The sequence below is a fragment of the Lonchura striata genome, chromosome 2, assembly GCF_050655825.1.
Source record: "Lonchura striata isolate lonStrDom1 chromosome 2, ASM5065582v1, whole genome shotgun sequence".
Classification (NCBI taxonomy): Eukaryota; Metazoa; Chordata; class Aves; order Passeriformes; family Estrildidae; genus Lonchura; species Lonchura striata.
Genome location: NC_140704.1, coordinates 50,543,286 through 50,566,491, shown reverse-complemented (window position 1 = coordinate 50,566,491; position 23,206 = coordinate 50,543,286). Strand labels below are relative to the sequence as shown.

The window sequence follows — 23,206 nt, the reverse complement described above, 5'->3', positions numbered from 1 at the left end:
TTCAAACAGTACACTAAGTTTTTGTGTTTAATAGTTCTTGATAGAGTTGCTCTTTCTCTTTCTCTTTTGCTGTCTTATCCTTTAAATTTTACCGATTTTTGTAATTTTTCTTATTCTCTTTTGCATACTTCTGGTTAATAATACTTTATACATATCAGCTTTTCTCCATATCTTGCAAGAGACAAAGGTTCTAATCTTGTAACTTTTAGCACTCAGGTTTTTTTTAGAAAACAATCGTGGTGAAGCTTAACTCTCTGTCTGGTGAGTCCCAAGTCCTTCAGATCCTCTTTGGCCAATGGAAAATCTTGTGGCTTAATTCTGTTATAATTATAAGGAAAAATTGTCCATCTGGTAATCCTGTTGCAGTTGTAGCTCACTTGCAAGTATGCCCTGTTGGTCTCCTCTGTGTCCTCTCCATAAGGAATACGAATCTTGATGCCCAGTTGGTTTGGGCTTTTTTAGTTTGTTTTTAAAACACAAATTATATCAGCAGATATTTTATCATGCCAGGTAGCCCTGGAAGTAATGTACTGAACTCTCTAGAATAGTTAGTTAATACCTTGGAAGTTTTAACTTTTGGGGGGTTCTCCAACCCCTATGCATAAATATTTTTCTATTGATAACTTCTCCCTCACTTTTTCTTTTGCTTTGCTTGCAAGGGCATCATCTGTGACAAAAACACATTTTCATGCTGTTGAAACAGCAGAGTGATTTCACAAGACTTAATAAATATGAATTATTATTTAGTGCCTCTAAACTTAAAGGGTATAACTGTATTAATGGTAATATTCTGAGCTTATTAGTTCAATTATTGTTGGTCTGCTTCCTGCTTACACCTGTTCTGCCTTCCATTCTCCATTACACAGAAGCAATTTTCTTTTATCCATGGGCAATATAACAAATTCTCATAAAGGCTGATCAGAACTGAAAAGGAGAAGGATCATGAACTAATTGCTATGTAATCATACCTGAAAACTGCAGTATTGGCACTAGGCTAAAATCTGCTCTCATTACACTTCAGATAAACTGCTGTCTTTCCCTGAAGCCAATTACAATTCTTTGGTTTTGCAGTTGGAATTCAGTGCTCTTCATGTCCATCATTCAATGGCTGCAAAGAGCACTATCCCAAACACGCAGCATTCCCATTCATAAACTTAGTCCAGAAGCTGACAGCGCTCAGTCTGGCTTTTCTGCAACAGAGAAATATCTCCAGGTATTTCACTTATGCAATAATTGAAGAGGTGATTTGTTTTGGGAGGCACCTGTTGGGGCTAAACATTTTCCCTTGATAAAATAAAATAATGAAATTTGGGCTATTTCCCATGTTGTTTTATTTTAACTTGAAATTTCTATATAAAATGCTACACAAAATTTGTGTCTCAATCAATACACCACCACATTTGATCACAAAAAGAAATTGATTGGTGGAGACTGATTTACTTTATTTTAAAGTGTTATTCCAAGTTCTAATTTTTTCACATAAAACAGTCTGTAGCCAGGACTAAAAAAAAAACATGGAAAATAATAAGTTTTTTATATGTTTACATAACTTATAATTATTTTATGGTCAGTAGCTTTCTATTACCCCTAAACACAAATGCACAAAGATACCTACAAGGAACAGTGTAGTCTTCCTATTACAATAAAAAAAAAAATTCTTGTTTTATATGGAGATAGCAAAAAATCAGACATTTTAACAACAAAAGTTTTTACTGGGGGTATTGACATATGTTTACCCAACCACCCCTAGGGCTCTTCAGAATATATTTCTATGGACATTTCAAGTTTTGAACAAATTTGGGACAGAGGTGACCTGAGCGCAGTGTAACTGATGTGTTCTTCTGCCATTCTGGAAGAGGTGTGTGTTGTCTTCTTGGCATTCCTTCTAAGGGTGCAATAAATTTCCAAAGTACCATACAACTATTGACATTGTTTTTGGGGTAAAAAATGAGAACATAGGCTTAATGAGTTGCTATCTGTGACCTAGAAATTATATTTTGTAGGCAATACCTTGCATATTGCTCCATGTAAGCATTTTCTTTCCTTAACATTACAGGAATGCTAAATGGACTTTCAGGTGAGTAGAACAGTTTTTGTAAGTGGTACCTAGGTTTGATTTTTCTGTGTCTTATTGCTACCTATACTGAAGTACAGTATGCTTCTTCCCTAAACGTTTTGAACACATGTATTTTGCCATTATCAACACTAAAAAAAAGGGAGTATTCATGTTGATGATGAGATCTTAGCTGAGAAATAAAAAGAATTCAAGAAATGTGTCTCAGAAATAGCTGGTTCACAGAGTATCAAGTGAACAGATTGACAACTGTATTTTAATAGCATATTAGAAACAGCAGAACAGATAATACATGAGAAATTTTTGCACTACCATGATACAGAAGGTTATTCAGAACTTAAAAATTGTGAATAATGTAAAAGACAATACACCAATGTATTTTAAGTTTGTTTTTATTTGATAAAAAGAGGCTTTTCTTCCTTTTAAATGCCCTTAATAAAGAATTAGCAACAGGGCAATAAAACAGAGATATGAAGAAATTATTTGACATTTCAGCAGAGAACTCTGCTAATGAAGACAGATTTGAGGTCAAGATAATGCAAGAGTTGGGCAATACCTTTTCATTCTGTAAATAATACAAAATACCTTTATATCAGCTGTTCAGATATGACCACACTATATTTTGTTCTTTGAGGTAACTAAGGAACATAGTTGATACCTTGTTTAATGATCATTTTTCTTTAAATTCTTGCCTGTGGAAAGTTCTAGCAGTCTTTCTTGTACTATTTTCCTGATACTCTTTTTAAATCTATTCTTCCTACTGCTACATATGAAAAGTCTAAGCATGAGAATTAATTCATAGGTCTTCATTTATGATTTCTAAGCTTCAAATATCACATGATGGGCCTTGAAGATGAAATTATTTGGAGAAATTTTGGCATAAGTCATACCACAATTTCATAGTCTTTGAGCAACCTGTGAAAACAAACTTGAAAATAATTGCAATCCTTTTCATAAATGGATAATATGTGCAGGTACTGCACTTACCATTTCACAGCATCAGTGGGCCTTTGTTTATATATTTCCTGGGTTGGTTGTTTCTTTTTACCACTTGATTGCAAGCCATTCTAGGGTATCCATGAGATGGGCCATAAAATACACTGCAAGTGTTATTTAAATGTTTATTGCAAACTTCATTTTTCTGTATAACAGAAGTGGAGGGGGAAATTGCAAACTTTTACTTATAATAATGAAAATCAGAATTATACTGTCCTATTTGCGGTAGTTCCTATTTTTCTCCCAAAAATATTTTACTGGTACATATATGCAGGAAGAAAAACACCTATGTGTGTGTGCTTCCAAGTGTATTTTATCAGCCAAATTAAAAGAAGATGCATGGATGTTGGAAAAGGCTCATTAATCAAACAGATGTAGTTTCAGTAATTGCGAAATCTCCCTATTAAGCAGAAGCAGTAAGTCATTAAAGTATCCTCACCGGCCTTTTGGCTAAGATCAAGCATAGAATATCTTCTCATTATGATAATGGATTTCAATAAAATGATATTCCATCATTCTCCATAAGGGAACAAAATGAAACTTTTTGGTTAACTGCAATCACTTAATCATTCATTATATCTTCCTCCAATCTTGTTCATTCATTTATAAGATAAAATTAAATCTTCACAAACTCAGCATACTATCCTGGCAAACTGCATTGAGCATAAAAGTTAACTTTGTAAATTAAATTAAGGGTGGCTTAATGAAATTAATCCAGAAAGTAAAGTGAACACTAGTAAAGAAGTACATAATTTTCCTTTTTTTTTTTTGTGTGGATTTTTTTTTTAAATTTGGGAAGATATTAATAGATACAAATTCTGTTTCTTTTTAATTTAAGGAGAATTTATTGAGGAAAATTAGATAATTAGCAGATAATTTTTTTCATTGTCTTTTTTTTACTTCAATTTCAGTTATATTATTTTTTTGTTTTCAGTACCCTTTGAATTAATTTTTTCTGTGAACTAAAGATCTTAATTATATGTATATGATTTTGACATATCATTTATGGATTCAGGAGTGAGAGAGAAAGAAACAAACTTTAAAAGAATAATTTTACTTGGCATATGATCTTACAAATTTTATTATAGAAGATTTTCCATATCCTGACTTGCTGTTCTTCTTTCATAGCTGAATGAAATAATTCAAACATTTTACTTTTTGCTTCAAGATTTTTGCTCATCTTTACTACTTCTTATCCAGAATTACTCTGTGTAATCTAGTCACCTGTAAAAGGACAAGGCATGATGACTTCAGTGCTTTGAGTAAGTCATTTGAGGTTTGATGAAAACTTTCACATTTGTTAGAGGACAATGTATGAAGACCGTCTTATTGCAAAGCTGCATTATCACTGTGTTTGTGGTGATTGACAACACAGTACATTTAAACTTTTCTGCACACTTTTGAAAATGCAGACGTGAAGAGACTTTCATCAAAGCAGTATGATTTATGTTGCTGCTGATGCATGTATGCCAGGAACAGCAATTTCAGAGATGTAGAATAGCATGTGAATTCAGGGTGGTTATCATGTTCTTTATGAAAAGCTCACATCACAAGTTGCTTGACAGAAATGAGTAGCAAATCCTCCAATTCTGCCACTGGTTTCAGGCACTAGTGCTAGATATTGGATTTGCAGTGCAAGCTCAAATTTAAAGAACTGCTGCCTAGAACAGGCAAGTAAAAAGTGTTCCCTGTGAGGTCTTTCCTCTCCTAGCATGCAACTCTGCTGTGATCATTAGAGGGCAAACTGACCTAAACTCAGACCTTGTCAGTGTTTTCTGTTTACTGAAAGGACAGCATAATTGGATTCCTTTGGTATCACTTCCCTATTTCTTTCATAAGGGAGGAATGATGTCTGGATCATAGAATGGTATGGGTTGAAAGGGACTTTAATGATCACCTAGTCCCTACCTCCCTTCCACAGGCAGGGATATCTTCCACCAGAATCTCATGTTTCCTTTCAGTGAGATCCCAAGAGTCTGTGTCAAAGAGAGATGAAATCCAGACCTTCACAGATTTCTTCTGGATGTGAATATTGTGCTGAGGACAGGCTGTTATAACTTGAAGCAGAAAGCTTCAAATTTAACTTTGTAGAATTCATCTTACAAATTAATTTATTGATATTTAGTTCTTTTCAAGTATATCTGTAAAAACCCCAATGTTTAATGTTTTTACACTGCCTTTAGTCAATAGCATTGGTGTGAATGTCTGGTGTCTGACAAGCAGTGCAGTCAGCTCTCTGATATCTGATTAGCAGCTTGGTGGTGAACCCTGGACAGCTGCCAGGCATACCCACCCTTCTGGGAAAAAAATAAGATGATTGTGGGTCAAAATAAACACAGAGAGATCACTTGTCAACTACCTCATGTGCAAAACATATTTGACTTGGGAAAATTAGTTTATTCTATTGCCAGTTAAAATATAGGTGGATGCTGCAAAGAAATTAAACCAAACAACATAAAATGCCTTCCTGCTTACCTCAGTCCCTCTTTTTTTTTCCAGTCTAAACTTCACTCTTTTTCTCCTGACCTTTACCTCTTGACTGAGCAGCAGAGGGTGATGGCAAATGGTGTGGTCATTGTCTTCTCTGCTGCACTTGGTCTCTCTGTATCCCTGCTCTAGTGTGGGCTCCTCTCCATGGGACTGGGACCCTCCAGAGGAATCCAGCCAGAATATTCATGTCCCTCTTCCTGTCTTCCCTTGGAGGTCACAAGGCCATTTCTCACTCTTTCTTACCTCACTTCTGGTCAGTGTTTTGATGACCACAGAATCAGCAGACCCCTGCCAAGACCTGAGCAACTCCAGTTGGTATGACTGAAAAGGTGATCCTGCCTTGCAGTATTTGTGTATGTATACAGCTTTCCATTGTATTTACAGGAGGCATCCTTCACTTTGAACATAATGGGAGTCCATGACCCAGACAAAGGTAGTAAATTGTGATGTTAGGAACTTACTATTCAGATATCTGATTAAAATTGGAGAGAACAGGCTATAATTATTCGGCACCTTCATTTTTCACATATGATAATTTAACTGTCCTGTGTTCCTTTGTTGACATGTTAAACAGGTAGTAATAATAAGGTTGTACCAAGCATAATTATCACATTCTCTTGGCCTTAAAAATGCCTCAGCTGTAACTGAGCATGATAATGAAGATACAATAATAGATGCTGCTGCTGTCAATACTGTTTGCATTTGATAATTAGAAAAGCCTAACAACTTTTATGTAAAGAATGCTGTGTGAACAGCAGGATAAGCTGGGTAGCTAAGGCCATGGTAAAATATTTTGGATTGGATTTCTACAGAACACTAAAATAAGGTAGGTGTGGTTATTTAAATCAGGAAGAGGAATGCAGAGACACACCATACCTCAAAATCTCTTATAAAACCCATATATATGGCATCTTTCTAGCCAGCTTTTAAGATTAATCACATTACAATTCTTTTTAATTAATGCTTCTTAATTCAAGCATTTCTGATAAGACAAAAAAGTACATGAGGAAAACTTGAGAGCTTTAAAAAAAGAAGAGCACTTGAAGCTACCTGGAATTGTAGTACTTTCACAATGAAAGGTATATAAACCCTACTCTTGATTAAGCTCTTTTAAAATTGTTTTTGATGTGAAATATGTTCAAAACTGGTTTTGCTACTTTGCAATTTCTTCTCTTCTGTTTCCATCCAAAGATTTCTTCTTCTTGTCCCAGTAAGGCACCAGACAAGCATGAGCAAGGCATAAGCTCTCTTTTGCTATGGATGAATGTTTTTTTTTTTTTGAGACTGCTTAAGACCACCAAAGACGGGTGAATTTTGCCTGGGGTGATGTAAAGACTGGATGTAGGAGAAGTGCAGCACCATCCTTCCACCCTTTCTTTTCAATCTTTTCTAGTATGACAGAACCATTATGATCAGTACAGGCAGCCCCTGTCCTTTGACTTGAACTTTATAGTCTGGATAGAAAGTTTATTTTCAGTTAAGTAGTTCTTTGGAAATGGTCATATTGTTTGTTTATTTTGTACAGGGCAAAACATATGCATTTTTTTTGCTTTTTTGAGGGAGGAGGCTGGAAAGAAGCAAAATTCATTTAACCACAAGGTTATTTATATAATTTAGGAATCTGTTATGCTGTACATTTCCTGTGGTGTTCTTAGGGCAGAGAAGCTTAAGACATAATCCTTTTCTTTCAGTAGCAGTGCTTCAAGAAAAGAGCCAGAAAATTTAAACTGAGTGTGGATCTCAAAATATTGAGGTCTTCTGTATCTCTTGTGTTTGCATCTCACTGTTTTTTTTAACACCATTACTTGGTCAATTATTTTAGGAAGTATCAGTTGTTGTGCCTTTTTGATTGAATATCACCCTATTACAAAAATAAAACCCAAAAACCACTACACAGTGATTGATTATTTTCTATTCCTCTCTTCTACCCCTTTCAAGCCAAATGATAAAAATTATTCATGAATGTTAGACATTTCAGTTTTGATTCCCTGAAAACGAAAGGAAAAGTACAAAATAAGAAGCCGATCACATGGTAACTTTTTTATGTAAAATTGCACCTACAACTGGATCCCACATGTCATTTACTAATGACTTCTTTTGAAACAATCTGAGCTTCTCTAAAATTTGGATATATATTGTCCTGATAAGTTCCATGGTTTATGCACTTGAATCTCACTTACATTTTTTTGAATTCTGCATGCTTGTGCAATTTTGATATCATATCCTATGTTCCTGTTAAGGATTAATAACAGCTGACCCTGGCTTTCTTTTCATTGGAATTTAATCCCTTTTTAAAAAGAACATAGAAAGACCTGAAACACTCCAAATCTGTATCTTCCCCCACTAATGATAAAACCATCATAGACCCTTACAAGATTTTATTGTCTCCCTGAATATAGAACAGCTAGAGTTTGGGCACACCAGATTTTCTGGAATTAAGAACTGTGTCATCTCAAAACTGGAGATTGCACTTTTGACTGATAGTTCTCACTGTAGCTATCTGATGTTAGAAAATAATTGATCTATCATTCATACAAATTTTTTCAAATGTTTGCAACTTTCCTTTGCTGGCATTAAGTCACTTAGTTTAAATGTCAACTTTCATTCCAAATTTTACTCCTTCTAGAAACTCATGAATCCAAGCAGATGGATGAGGAGTTTGCTTGTGATGCTAGTTGCCCTGACCTGTTTCAGAAACAACAATCCTATAAATACACCTGGGAATCAAACATTCTCAGCTACCCAACTTGTTACTCTATCAGGAAAAAAAATGTTCTTTTCAGCTTCAGATATACAAATTTATTCAAATCTTCATATCTTCTTGTCATAATGGTGGGATGTTTTTGTTTTAGTCTCTAGGGAAATAGATAGTCATTCTACTTTTAATTATTAAATGCTAGGTGCTTTCAAACCTTGGGGAATATGGTAACACATCCACAAAATATGTGCTATGAAGCTACTGTCCTGAACTGACTTTTACCTTGTGCTGTTGCTTGAGTGCTTAAGGATGCTGAACACATTGGAATCCACTTGCAGATATTTTCACCAGAATATGAAAACACTTGTTAGCCTACTCTGATTTACATATCTCTTTTCTTCAAGGTATTAATGTAAGAAATTTGGGCCTCTAGTGTCAAAGCTCACAGCCATATAGTTTTATAATTGGTTTGAGTTTCCCTGTATGTATAACAAACCTCAGAGAATGTTGTGTCTCACAGGCTGGCTGTACTGCAGCTTGCTCTTTTTGGTCTACAATACAGAGAGTTCAGAAATCTAAACTATGGTTACATTTTTCTATTATCAAATGGTCCTCAATTTCTTTTGTTGTTCTTACTATTCTAGCCACAGTTCTATCCAGGATTTTGGGCCTAATATAAACCACAAAAGATATCACCATTGTTTGGAAGCTTATCTTCTGGTTTTGTGAAATCAGATCATGACCAACATGATTTAAACATAGGCCATATATAACATATGCATTACCTTAATGCAAGAGTAAGGAAAATAATCAAAAGTATTTCTTCTTTCACCTTTTCAGAATACTTTATTGATGCTTTGGTGAAATCAATGTATTATGACAATTTAATTTCTTTGGTCACTTGATACTTCCTCAGAAATGTGGGAAAGAGCGCTTTTCAACAAAAGTTTGCAAAATGCAATCGGAGTTAATCCTCCCATGCACCAGTGACAGGAACTGAGAAAACACATATTTTAGTCCTGGTTGGAGGAGAAAATCTTCAAATAAAAGCCAGGAAACAAAACTTAGACCTTATTTGTCTTTTGCACAGAGGAAAAGAATAATCTGTCAGTATAATATGGTTACATTCATATATCACACACCTTTTGGCTTTTGCTTCTCTCATCACTTCTAACATTAGACAACTGATAAACTAATAGCTTCTGCTATAAATATAACATCTGTTTTCTCTAAAGGGGATATGAAGGTAAATATCAATGGACAAACATAGAATTAATAATCCTTTTGAATAAAACCTTGATTTAAGCTTAAGTGATGTTTGCTTTCTGCTGTGCAAATTGAGAGGCAATTCTCTGCCTCGTTCTGCATAACCTGCTAATTTCTATTTTGTTCCTCATCTAATCGAAGGTGGAATGTGCTTTGCATGCTTAATGGTATAAAATATTTTGTCTGCCTGGTAGGAACAGAGTTTACTCTCTAGCCATTATAGGGAAAGTGTAGTTTTCTGATAAGGCCTTCAGACAGGAATCTGCAGCTTATGCTCTGTGTTAACTTTCTCACAAGACTTTTTAAGCAACTTAACCAATATATGGGTAAGTAGATAGCCTCATTACAGATAATAAAATATTCTGAATGTAACTTTTTTGAAATTAATTTATATACATTGTATACACTAAAACATCTATTTTTCTGTACCTGTGATACATTGGTTTGAGAATTAATGTTAAGCTTTCTGTGGGAGTGCTTTTATTGTTGAAGTGTCCAGCAATTTTAAATTCACTGTTTGCTTTGGTCTTGCTTAAATCAGATAAAGTGTAGAATAACATCTCTAAATTCAGATCAATTATGTTGATAGGGAGCTGCTAAAAGTAAAAAGACCATTATAATAAATAAGATTTTGAGAGGAAAAAAGAGCATATTTTGTTTTTGCTAGAAATAAAAGCTTAATTTTAGAGACGGAAACCTGCTAAAGCAATGCTGAAAAGTAAAGCTGTTTGAAAAAAAATATTTAGAAAATTAGCTGTTACCCACTAGTGCCTTATCTCTAAGTTCTGAAAAACAAACAAATAAAATAAGGAACAAAAAAACCAAACAAATCCAAAACACCCACAAAAACAAACAACTCCCCCAAGAAAACCCAAACAAACCAACTGAGCTTCCACCCCTGCCCATGAACAAATGACACTAGTTGATATAAAATTAACTGAGGAGGAACATAGGCTAGGTAATTAATGAAATTATTCTAATTTAAATTAGATTTAATGAAATAAATTGTGAAGATTTTATTCTTTTTCTTTTACTTGATCTTTTTCCTCATCTTTGTGGGCCCTTCCACCTGCAACTCCAAAATTTCAGTGACCTGACTCCAGATTTCTTCACACTTAACTCAGATATCAGTCTGTGAAAAATCACTTGTACCTGTAAAGGCACCTAAGCTGGAGCTTTGTTTGCTGTAAACAGTCTTCAAAATTCTCTGTTATTTTCAGTAGTGAAAAGGTGAAGAACTATATTTGCATGCCAGAAGGTTAATAACTGAAGAGGCATCTGAGGGTTGGGTATGCAAAAATATGGAAATATTCATGAGTTTTACTTTGCATAGAGTTGATAGTCTACTATTGCTTATGCACTAAAGACAATTTAATGACAGCCCAAGCATCCAACCAGACTGACTGACTTTCAATTATTCCAGGTGCCACTGACCTTAGTAGTTGAGATTTTTTAAATTAGCAAAAAAGATGCAGGTTTCCCATACAACTCTGAGTTTCACAGGGTGCAAAACAGTTTACAAACATGTTCATAAAAGGCACAAGGGTGGGAACATGTGATGAATTCCCAATGGACTGTAGACTCTAAAGTAGGCCAGAGACAATACAGGTGTGCTGCTATTTAGAGTGATGTAAAAATTTCTGCTGTCCACTCTCTTCCAACATTAAAAAAAAATCCAACCCTAAATCAAACCACAACTTGCAGCCAGAACCAGCTGCCTAAGTAGTCTTACTGTAGGTAAGAAAGAACATACTTTTCTAAAATAATTTAAAACTGAATTTTACTAAATGATAAAATAATACATACATTTAATTTTGATGCGCCTTGTTCTTTCTGAATGTAAAACACTAAATGAAATATGCATTTTGGGTAAATTAATAATTTAAAATTATAATTTTCTGAAAAATTGAATTTGGCAAGTTTTTGGTACTCTTTTCTATTTTTTTCCTTTCTGAGAAGTTGAAATTTTTATAAATTTTAATTTCAGGAGGCTGCTTTGTATACAGTGATTCCATACTGAATAATTTAATTAAACAAATCCTAATATCTCTGGGTAAGTTGTAAGTCACAGTAACTAATGATGTTAGCTTTAACCCTTTTCTCACTTTCAGTGGTTAAAGACAGAAGCTTGGAGAGTGCTGTGGTTTATGTTATATACCACTTAATGATAGAAATCCATCCAGAAATGTCTCATAATAGTCATACAGTACATTGCATAATGATGCAATTCTTATGATATTTTCACTTCCAATATTTCCCAGTGACATTTAAAAATGTTTATTAAAAATTCCTCAAACCAAGAAAGTTTTGTTACTTATTAATAGCCTGGGCCTTGTGGAATAGGATAGTAGTTTGTAGTACTCAAAATCTGTAGCCGTACCATGACCTTTCAGATTAATAAGTCATTGTCTACTCTAAAAACTGATCAAGGTATCAGAAATTAAGTTCAAGTAAAAAGATACTTTGAATACTTTGGAAGATCTTGTAAAGTTCTGTCTGTCTGTGGGCATCCACATGTAGTTTTAGAAATGGCCCTGGTGATGCTTAAAGACTAATTCCTCATTCAGAACCAGAACAAAGAAGCAGATCATATTTTGTGTCCATTGCTCTGAGCAAAGTAAGCACCATAAAAAAGCATTACCAGACACTTGTTCCTTTCCTTACAGAGCTCTAAAGAAAGGCTTGATATAAACTTCAAAACATGTAACCTTAATGCTTAAGATTTGTGTGTGAAGACCACCAAATTAATATAATTTGTGACTTCACCTTGGAGTGGGAAAAAGAGCTGCTGCATTTTCTTCCTTTCCAGCAGCAACTAACCTTTTGAAGCAACAGTGGATTATCCCTATTGATGGTATACAACTTAAAGAGGAATATGAAATATCCCAGGTGATCAATATGTGCTGCTCTAATCTTTTTGATTACAGCTGAGCTTGAGCAATACTTGCAGAAAAGCTTCAGTGACATTTGGGCTCATTTGCTCATGAAGTTGAATGATAATTTGACTCTCAAACAGTCCATCAAGGGCATAGTGTGAAATGTCAGTCATGTGGAGAATCTGCCAGCTTCTGCAATATGAAAAATAGGTGGGACAGAAGAGGGTAAAAAATTAGGCTTCTACTCCAGCAACCATTTAGTATATATATAAAGAGGCCCAAGAAATTTGGGGAGGAGTAAAAAGTTAGCTTGTTATCCTATAAAAGAGAAAAAGAAAGTAGCAGAATATGGTAGGTTTTCTTAAAACTGTATTCCAAGCCAAGAAAACACAATAAAACATGCAAAAGCTATAAAGTTTTTTGTTTGAAAAACCCCAAATGTATCAAAGCCTGGTATGTTTGGAAAATACACCTGACAGGCAAGTATTTTCTTTCCCCATGAGAGAAGGTTGTATTTTATAAACTCTTCACTGATTTCTTTCTGACTTAAGTACTTGAGAGCATGAGGTATACCCTACCTGGCTTTTTTCAGACATCACCTGCGTTCCTGTCACACATGATCCGAAGTTTGGATAGAGGCATATCATACCAGGGCAGCAGGGTTGTGAGACAGGGTGAAGACTGAAATTAAACTTGTGGCAGCCTGTGCTCAGTAGCACCTGCTTCTAAGTTTGGTTTTTAAAGGGGTTGCCACTGATGATGAGCTGCTTTGAAGTACCTCCTGCATTTTGGCTTGCATCACTTTAAAAGTTCATTTGAAGCAGTGCATAAAATATTCTAGAAGCTTGTGCTTATTTATTCCTACTCTTTGGGGAGACACAGGCTTGTGAATTAAACTTGGTATATTCTAGCATTCATTTTGGATTATAAAACCTACCTGTGCTATATGGAAAGTGGGGCTGGCTCAGCATAATAATACACTGCAATCCAAACCAACTGCATTAATATTCCTATTGGTTGTCATTGGAGATATGCCAGTTCTCATATGTGCTTACCCACGTTTCAGAGTGCCCTTGCAATCTCATGGCTACTTTTCAGACGCGCTTGGTGGCTTATTCTTCCTCCTCAGTACACTACAGTGAAATTATGTATTCAAATTGGAGGAGAAAAATGTTTTTAGGCTAACTAGCATTTAGCATACAGTACAAATTAAGCCCAGATGATATGATTCTCTCCCTTGCTCCCTATCATTTGTCTTGGAATTCATATTTAAAGCAGGAGTCTTCTGCATTAAAAGATTGAAATTGTTTATAACCATTTTTCCCCCCTACACTTGACAGGCATTCTTGTATAATTAGTGAATTGGATATACTGGTAATAGTTCAGATTTTGTGGTTTGTATCATAAATTTTCTGTTTGTCTAGTGTAAAGAAAGCTGATTAGGACTTTTAGTTAGAGAGTCGGGGCTTTGGATATTTCTTGGCTATGATATTTTTTTCAGTGCTGATACAGATTAAGTCATCTCTTTAATCTTCTGCTAGCTATTTATTATGGTTATTTTTAATTCAGAACGCAATATTGACATTGCAGTCATTTGCCTTTTTGAATTTCAGTTGTTCAGTTTTTGAGTTCATTTCTGACATGGACATATGGAGCTTTTTTTAGTAAAGTTTTTATTGGTGGCATGTTTATGTCTTAGATCTATCCTTCAGCAAAATTGTTGTCTTAGATTATAATTTTATAGGAAATCTTGACTGAAGATTTTAAAGTAGGAGGGATGAATTATGGATTTGATATTTATTTAAAGGTGTGTTCCTCAGTGCACACTGGACCACATGATGTAAAAGCCTTTCTTATTCAAAAGCATGCTTAGTAAGTCACCATCACTTATTTCTGATGAGTTATGGTTATCAGTATCCAAATATTTTTAATTTTTAGAATAACTGTACACATCACACCTTTTTATTTTGCTGACAGATTCTTGGCAAGGGCTTCTGGGAGACCCTCTGATGCAGTTCCAAATTATTCATAAAAACTACCTGTAACTATAAATGTATATTTTTTTCCATTTCTTAGTATTTTTAGATAGTTTGTATGCATTCTAACCTACTGCTAGATACAAATGTCAAGAAGACACAGATAACTGCAGATTGTTTTTTTTTCATCTACTTTGACTACTTTTATAAGATATGTCATCAACTTTACAGGTGACCTGTTTATTGATCAGAAAGCATTTAAACAGACTTCTATGAAGTGAAGCATCAAAGTATTTTACTTTGCTTTGCCCATCAACAATCATTGAAGTGACTGGTATAGTGAGGATAAACTTTAATAACCTATGGGGGTTGATAAGAGAGTTTGTGTGTATGTGGACTGCTTTGTGCTGCAGTCAACAGCAGTCCCTTCAAATAACGGGGTTCCTATTCCCCAGGTAGTTCATAGACTAGTAAGTGGGAATTAAAGCAATTGCAGACAAAATAGAAGATGAGCCTTTTTTAGTTTATCCAGCATGATGGGTAGGATATAAAAATAAGCTAGAAATAGACTGTAAAACAGGAAAGAATGGGTAGATATATTTTCTTTGTTTTGTTGAGTGTGAACACTAGAAATATGAGAGTCTGCAGTTGATAAGACAAGCGATCCATCTCATCTGCTATTTGGTTTCCAATAGCCAGGTGCCTGAGAAAACATGTAAGAATAGAGCAAGTGCGCAGCACACTTTTGTTTCAATGAGCTTTAAGTCTTGAGGAATATGAAAATTGGGGATTGAAGATGTTTTGCATTTGCGTTTAATGACATTAAGTGACCTTGATCCATTGATCTAATTATTAGAATCTTAAGAAGACTTGATTTGATGGACGTATACTTGTTATTTCCCTCTGAATAGGGAAGTCAGAGTAACAAATGTCATCATTCTTATGACAAAGTTATCAGTTCTCTTGATCTAAACACAGCAGAGTGGAAGTGTCTTTTTGCTTCAGAAAGTTAACATTTAAATGGACCTAAGCTGCCATGGCCGTTAATATATCACTGAGACAAATGGTATGGAGGAGAGTTTATTCCTTTGCTGCTGCGCTGCTGGCAGGAGAGTGTGCTCTGTAATTGATTAACAGGGCATTGTGCATTGACTTATATGGGGAAGGCTATTATATCTCAGTAACAGGAAGGTATATATGATTCTGCTAAGTAAAAAATTGAATTCTGCAGGAACTAAAACCGCTGGAAGAACAAAAGGTTCCTAAAGTTGTTTGGTTTTTTTTTTTGGTTTTTTTTTTTTTCTCTTTTAAATTTGTGATATAACAGTATTTCGTATTCTGGAAGTTTAAATAGTGCAATATATTTAGTGAAACTTTCCTACAGGGCTAGAAATATTAGTTTATGTAAGCAGTCTTTTGACTTTTATTCTGTTGGACCTAAAGCCATGAGTTAATGAAAAGATGTAATAAAATTTTTAAGTGTATTAATCTGAAATATGGACCTTTCCTGTAATTCATATGCATTTATGGTGAATTTCTCATATTTTAAATCCTAAATGAGCAGGGAGATTGGAAGGTTTGTTTTTTTTTGAAACAATGAGAAAGTGACACATTTTTTCTCTTTACTTGGTATGTCAAAATAGACATAGGAGAGGATTACAGTTCTAAACAATGAAGGCAAGTGATATTAACTCAGGGTTTCTCCTATCCCCCACCACAGTATTGATGATTATAATCAAATTAAGACATCAGGGCTCAGAGGGCTGAGGCTCAGATCAAATACTTCAGAAGCACACATACATCACATGAAGCATATTCATGACTGTCTGTAAAAATTGTGACCACAGTGGCAAATAGAGGGATGCCCCCTTGTAAGACTTTTTTTTTACTAAGTCAAGCTTCTCTGTCTTATTCTTTTTAATCCAAGAGTATGAATTAGTGAAACAGAAATAAGGCAGACCATTGATGATTTAGAAACTAATATTCATTCTAAATAAATTTTCCATATTTCCTTTTGTGAACCTTCAGTAGTAGCCCAAATATAACAGCTGTGAAATTAAAAGAAAGGTATTTTCTCAATAGCTACTGGAACCAGTAGAAGATCTGAAGTTCTGATGAGCTTCTATTGTTAGGAGAGGCTTTTTTCATCTGTCATGCTTTTTCCGAGCCCAGTGTCAAAAATCTACGCTTATTTCTGTTGTGGAAATGAAGAGTTTGCTCACATTTTTAAAATAACTTTTTAAAACTTTATGTTCTAAGATAGATATTTTATTTAACATTTTTTTAGACTATAATAATAAAGACTATACTTTTTTAGACTATAGTAATATAATAGCTTCAATTATCTTAGTAATAAATCAAATTGAATAAATTGAACACATTTTTTGTAACTAAGTTTTTACCATTCTATTATTTTTCCAAGAAGATTCAGATTTTTCTTCCCACCCTAGTTTGAAGCTATAGGTGGCAGAAAATTGTATAAACCTAACAATTTACTTTGCAAAATGTATTTTAAAACCCTCAGGAAACAGAACAAAGGTATATGTTCAATCTTAGTTTTCATTACTGATAAGAACATGGGTTTCTTTTCCTAAAGGGTAAATATCATGTAATATAAGCATATGAAAATTATATAAAAAGATTGTGTTATGTATTTTTAAAAACTTCTCATTGTGTGTTCTGCTTTTAAATGTTTCATTACATTTTTACCTAGACAACAGGATTAATGGCAAATGCCTTCAAGTCTCTAGCTAGGTAGCACAGAAAAAGAAGTGGCAGCACAAACAGTTTGCAAGCTAAAAAGCTATTATGATCTACAGAAAATAAACCAATACATATAGAAATACTTCAGAAAAACTTTTTCAAGTAGTTCTGCATTTATATGATTATGGCACTTAGGACAAAAGCTGGTAGTTATGGCAGTCTGCTGCTCACTTCTATTCTTTGCTCTAACCTTGCACCGCTTAGACTGAAATAAAAGCAACCTGGCACCCAGGATCTGAAAACACAGGTGTGTGCAGAGGTGGGTGCAGTCCCGGTGTGCTGCTGCAGGGATGTGGTGTGAGGAGCACCTGGCTGCAGGCTTCTGACCAGACGTGCTGGTCTGCTGCAGCAGAGCAGAGGGAAGAGGACATCAACCTTTCTGGTTTGTGGTATAAACAATAATGTTTCAAACCATTTATCTTCCCTTGTCAAAATTCCATCATTAAATACTGTGGTAGTGAGCTTAAAAGTCATTGGAATTATTATTTAATTCGGTCCAAAGCAGCTGCCCTTCACTCTTGCTTGTGCTTGTGTGAATTTTTTTTCCCTTAATGTTTGTAACTCAGACATTTATAAAGAACGTTTATTTTCTTTGTTAAATGTCAAAATACTAATTTCTGAATTAATGTTCTTTTGTATTTCTGTACTTCAGTTTCTATTCCTGTGAAAGTAATTTTATTTTTTACTATGTGTGACTGTACATTTTAGGAGAATTACATTATATATTACTTGATTCACTGAGAATCCTTTTTTTTTTTTTCTCCTAAAGCTCTTTAGAAGATAGAATTAATTTGGTCTCTGTGTGTGATCCAGTCTGATAAACTACTGTTTTTAATTGTACCAAAACTAGGTGTTGTGGCTGAACATTAAATATGATGCTTATGCATATTTAGACCTAATGTAGAGCACCTATGGTGACCTAATGCTTTCTAGATACATAAATTGAGGGTATTTCCACTTACAGCAGAGACTGTGCTGCAGTGCATGTGTTTAAAAAAATTATTTAGGCTTACTGGTGTAGGCCAAGGCTTTTTTCAGTTTTATCTGTGATATAAAGGAGTAATTTAAGCTACATATTTCTCCCATCTGTAGAAATACCCACAACAAAACTCACAAAAGGCAGTACATTAATTAAGTATTTGAAAAATCCTAAGCCATTTCTCTTCATTCTAATTTATATAATGCAAAAGAAGGAGATTTGATTTGCAGTTTTTTGTTCATGAGGAAGGCTAAGATACTGATTTTGGGTTTTTTCCATTTTAGATGCTAATACCAAGTTAATCTTCTTCATAGTGTGGTAAAATGGAAGTGAAGAACTCAAATTAATTTAGGGATTAGCTAGTATAGTGTTTTTTTTCAGTGAATTTGTTGTATCTGATAATTCATAGGCATTAATTAATGTTCCCTAATTTATTTTATTTTTTTAATATCAGATTTATCAGCACTTCTGTTACAGAAATGAAAATGTGTATCTTATTTACTTCTTAGAAAGCTGTCACAATAATACTTTTCTTTAGCACTAGCTTTTTGTGTCACTAAAAACATCCCAGTAATATTAGGATAGGCTATTTTGTTCAACCATTGTATCCCTAAGGGAGGGTGATGGGTCATGGTTAGATATTACCATAACGTTATTTTATCAATTCTTGAAGCCTTTATTTTCTCATGTCAGAGTGTGCGTCTGTGTTTTTTTGTGGGTTTTCTTTTGGTTTTGAGGTGAGCTTTTGTTTGTTGTGTTGGTTTGTGGTTGTAGGGGTTGTTTTGTTGAAAAGTTTTGATGTAGCTACATGCATTCTACATGTACAAAAATAACAAGGATTTGTTATCACCCAGAGGGAAAATAAAGGGCACATTGTCACTTAATACATATGGATAATTAAGAGCATAAAGTGAATCTGTTTTCTTGTATTTCAGAAAAGTGTGATGAACCTCTGGTCTCAGCACTACCGCATTCCTCCTTCAGCAGTTCATCATCCATGACAAGCAGCTATGTGCCAGGGTATGCCAAGTTAAACAAGCGAGGAGGTAAGGGACATTCTCAACCTCTATTTTTGGCTATTTCATAAAGGATGAATTATATTTTTAATGCAAAAATGTGTTTTATGTGGAATATTATTGCTTATTCTTGTTTGAACAGACTATTTTTTATGAACTGAATTAATTTCTCTTTCATTGTATGAGACAGTAATTTCACTGCAGGGAAAGGGGCACTGCTAGTAATGTGTAGCAGCATGGGCACATGCCTGATGTCAATGGACTCATAAAATACAGCTGCATCATTGACTTCTTCACATGAAGGGGTATACCTGTCTTTGTTGGGTACTTGCAAGGTTTCTTTCTATCGTCACTGGGACTTTGGCGTCTGCTTGTATATCTGTAATACAATGAGTGCCTTTAACACTTTGTTCAGACGTAACAAAGCCGCCTCAGACTTAGTGGTAGGAAGAATGGGTGCATAAATTTGATGGCCTACCTGGTTTAATGAAACTGAGGAACCATACCCTGTCCACAAAGAGCTCTGGTAGCACTGCCATCTCTGCCAGTTGTCTGGAGGTCATCATGTAGGAAGGAATGAGCTGGGTCTAATGTCAAGCCAGGAAGCTTAATCTATAGTGGGGAAGAATATATGGTGGGTCCAGGCATGATGGAGCCTATGATGTGGATCAGGTAATGCCTGGAGGCTGAAATGGGACCCCCAGGCTCACTGGCAGGGTGAGTGGTTCTCCACTGAGTAATGCAATATGGCATTTTGGTACTCTCAGAGCTCTGACACTGTTCTTGGCTTACTGGTTTGCAACTTCTCTGCATATTTGTGTTTTACACGTGTAGAATTGTTGTTCTTTGATCTCTTTATTTCCTTCTTTGGTTTTGTTTGTTTGCTTTTCAGGTTTTTTTTTGTTTTTTTTTTTTCTTTTCTTTTTTTTTTTTCTTTACTCTTTAAAATCAGCTTTAGCCAGGCCATGGAATTACTTTCTTTTAACGACTAGTAATTGACGTAGTGAGTTACTTATAGTCCCGCTTCCTCTGATGTCAGCCTGTGCCTGTACATTTAATACCTCTGCTGTCATCCCACGGTTGTGGTCCTCTACCCTACATTTTTTATAAAATACCAGTTTATTCTCTGCAGAAAATTGATTATAGAAATATATTAAAAATTGTTATACTGGTAAACCGTAGCCCATGCAATCACACAGCTAAGTTAAATGTAAAACAGATCAGGTTATGTTATTGGTTGTTAAAAAATTGCTATTGCAAGAGAGATAAACAGAAGCCAAAGATTTACTTAGAGAAAATATGACTGATGAGCTCTAGTGCTACAGGCCTGCAGATGTGATGCAAAGACTGTGGCCAGACAGGAGCATTGGCAATTTCTTTGGTTTTAGGCCTGTAGACCAGTAGATAACACGGTTTGTTGCTTCTGAATGAGAATAGATGTTGTTTTATGCTGGTCACAGGCATTTATTTCAGTGCTTCATGTATTTTGTTACATACCTTCTGTAGTTCTCAGGATTTCTGTGGCAGTGTGTTTGGATGTGTGTTTTGGTAGGCTGTCAGGTCCCTTCAGTTTTATCTTTAAATATTCATCAGATGAAAGGAATGGTGCTTCAATTCTAAAACCCTGCCTATTGTTTAAGTTGCATTCTGTTGAATGGCTATAGTTATGTCCATTTCAGTTCTATTCCCTGTTCTAAGTTTTAAAAAAGGCCACTAGAACCACTTTAATAAAATACAACTTAGCATCAGCTTTGCTGGGAGGATCTTCCTTTGTTTTTAGATGAGTACTTCTCCTTTTAGTTTACAAGACTACTTATTCTGTTCTAAGTGAAAGGCAGATTGACATTTGGAATTTAATTCTTTATTCCAATTATATTTACCTTTCCCTTTCTTACCCTTATAATTACTACAGTGCAGTTTCTTTATGACATTTTTTTACCAGTATGGATCAGTGTTGTCATTAATCAAACACTGGCTTTATTTCCTCATTGAAAATTTAGTTGCATCTCTTTGTTAAATAGCATTTTCATCTCTTTGTTTGAATAAGAGCTTTGCTAGATTGTTATTATCCATCTCTTACTATCTGTGAAGCATACCAAAAAATACTTTTCGAAACCGAGGCTCGATGTACATGAACAAATATCTTTTTTTCTAATCCTAGTGGCAGTAAAAGTACTGCAGAATTCAAGAGTGTGTATAACACAGGAACTTTTCTGTCTGTGTTTATGCTTCTGCAAGTGATAGAAAATAGCTCAGTTTTAATACTGAGCTGTTTTACAACTTCACGGAATTATAGATATTGCTAATCAAACCAGTAATAAGGAATCCAATTTTTTTTCTCTCCAAGGAGTCATTATCAGCTAATAGATTCCCAAATCAAATGTGCTATTTAAACCACACTGTGCTCAAGTCATTACATGGAAAGAACTCCCCCTCCTCTACCCCCAGACCCTTTAAATTAAAGAAATGCACATTTGAAAATTCCACTCTCCAACCCAATTATTTTTCTTTCCTGTTTTCATGGCACTTCACTCTAGACTGGAAAACACTTTATTTAAATAGATAGTGTATTTTATTCTATTGATTAAGACACTGATTCCCTGAACAGTCACATCATGTTATTAAGAAAGTTGTAGCTGTCACTATAGTTGTTGTGGTTCAGTCTCTTGCTATAAATGTTGCACTTGGAAGGATGCATGCCAAAAATAACTTAATATTTTCAGTAGTTTTTAGGAGGCTTCAAAAGCAGAAACATCCATGAATTTACTCAAATGTTAGATAACACTTTATTTACAAGTCCTATAACTAGTGATTTAGGCAAATAGAATTAAGTCTTTGTGGAAACTGATCTGGAAACTGCCAGGGTGTATATGTAGGGTGGGTTTCTGTGTCAGTTTGAGAAATATTTTGCATTTTCCACATCTAATTTACCTCTGTAAGCCTTCAACAACTTATGGGTTAGTATGTATACTTATTTCAAAGGAAATGCAAATTTGATAGACAGAAATTTGATTAGAAACATTAACTTTTCCAAATCAATTTACATGATGATTCTTCTTCTGCATTGTTGCTTTTTCCTGTTCTAAATGTTATTTCTTCTTAAGCAAGGAGAAGTATCCTATAATTTTTTTAGGTGGAGATGTCCCCTATCTTCACCTCAATTATTATTATTATTATTGGGTGGGGGTGGAAAAGATTATTTTCCATTATAGGAGAAATTCCTTATTGTAGAAACAAATATTTAGTGGTTACCTACAGGTCTGTCAGTGTCTTGCAAATTTGTACCAATACAAATAAAAATTTCCATGTTTTCACAATGTCAGTGAGTAAGAACCTTTGATTTATATAATCATTACAACTATGATGGATATCACAGTTGTAATAATTAGTCTTTACCACAAAGAGCCAAATGAACAATGTACAATGAAAGTCTGCATTTTATACTGGCTCTCTCATTCATGGACCCCCAAGGTCTGTCTCATGGTCCCCTCACCGTCCCCTCCTTCTTCTGCTTTCTTGGACACCTTTAATCATAGCAGCTGATAAAAGCAACCAAAATACTTTCATTTTGTTATCATGGAAAGAAGTAAGAAAACTGCAGACAAATTTATTGCTTTTCTTTGTGAACTATACTACTACTAGATATACTACTACTTATCAACAGATTTAACTAGAGTTAATACAAGACAAAACAAGTGCTGCTGTTCCCATCAGGCCTGCAAAGACAAGGGGGTGAAGATTTTTTGAAATTCAGCTGTGGCAAAACTTCTGTGGAGACAGAAGGATGCAATGAATTTCGTAGTGAATGTAGGTTTGGCAAAGGCAGTGTGGTGGCTCCTGAATTATGTTAAACTCTTATAAGTAAAGACTTGTACTTAAAAATTTAAACAGTACTGAATTATCAACTGTTCAGGCAAAGCTGGATGTAGTCAGTTTCTATCAATTATCCTTTTGGTAGTAGGATAATATTTTGTTTTAAACATCTAAGTCTTAGTGCTCTACATAGTTTTTAGCATATTTTTCATTTTAGTTTTAAAGTTATCTGTGTGATGTTTAGTGCTAGTATAACCAA

General features: G+C 34.6%; 1 protein-coding gene across 5 annotated transcripts in view; it reads left to right on the top strand.

The window, feature by feature from the left end:
• CNTNAP2 (contactin associated protein 2) overlaps positions 1-23,206 on the top strand; it is a 1,072,692-nt gene that overhangs the window by 294,705 nt on the left and 754,781 nt on the right. For 3 of the 5 annotated variants that reach the window (XM_031503926.3, XM_077786381.2, XM_085573411.1), the window contains one exon: positions 19,054-19,164. In XM_031503926.3, coding sequence (XP_031359786.2) covers positions 19,054-19,164 — 111 coding nt within the window. Of the gene's footprint in view, positions 1-9,466; positions 9,505-9,684; positions 9,851-19,053; positions 19,165-23,206 lie in introns of those variants that run through there. The other 2 variants (XM_085573410.1, XM_085573409.1) reach the window with 2 other exon arrangements.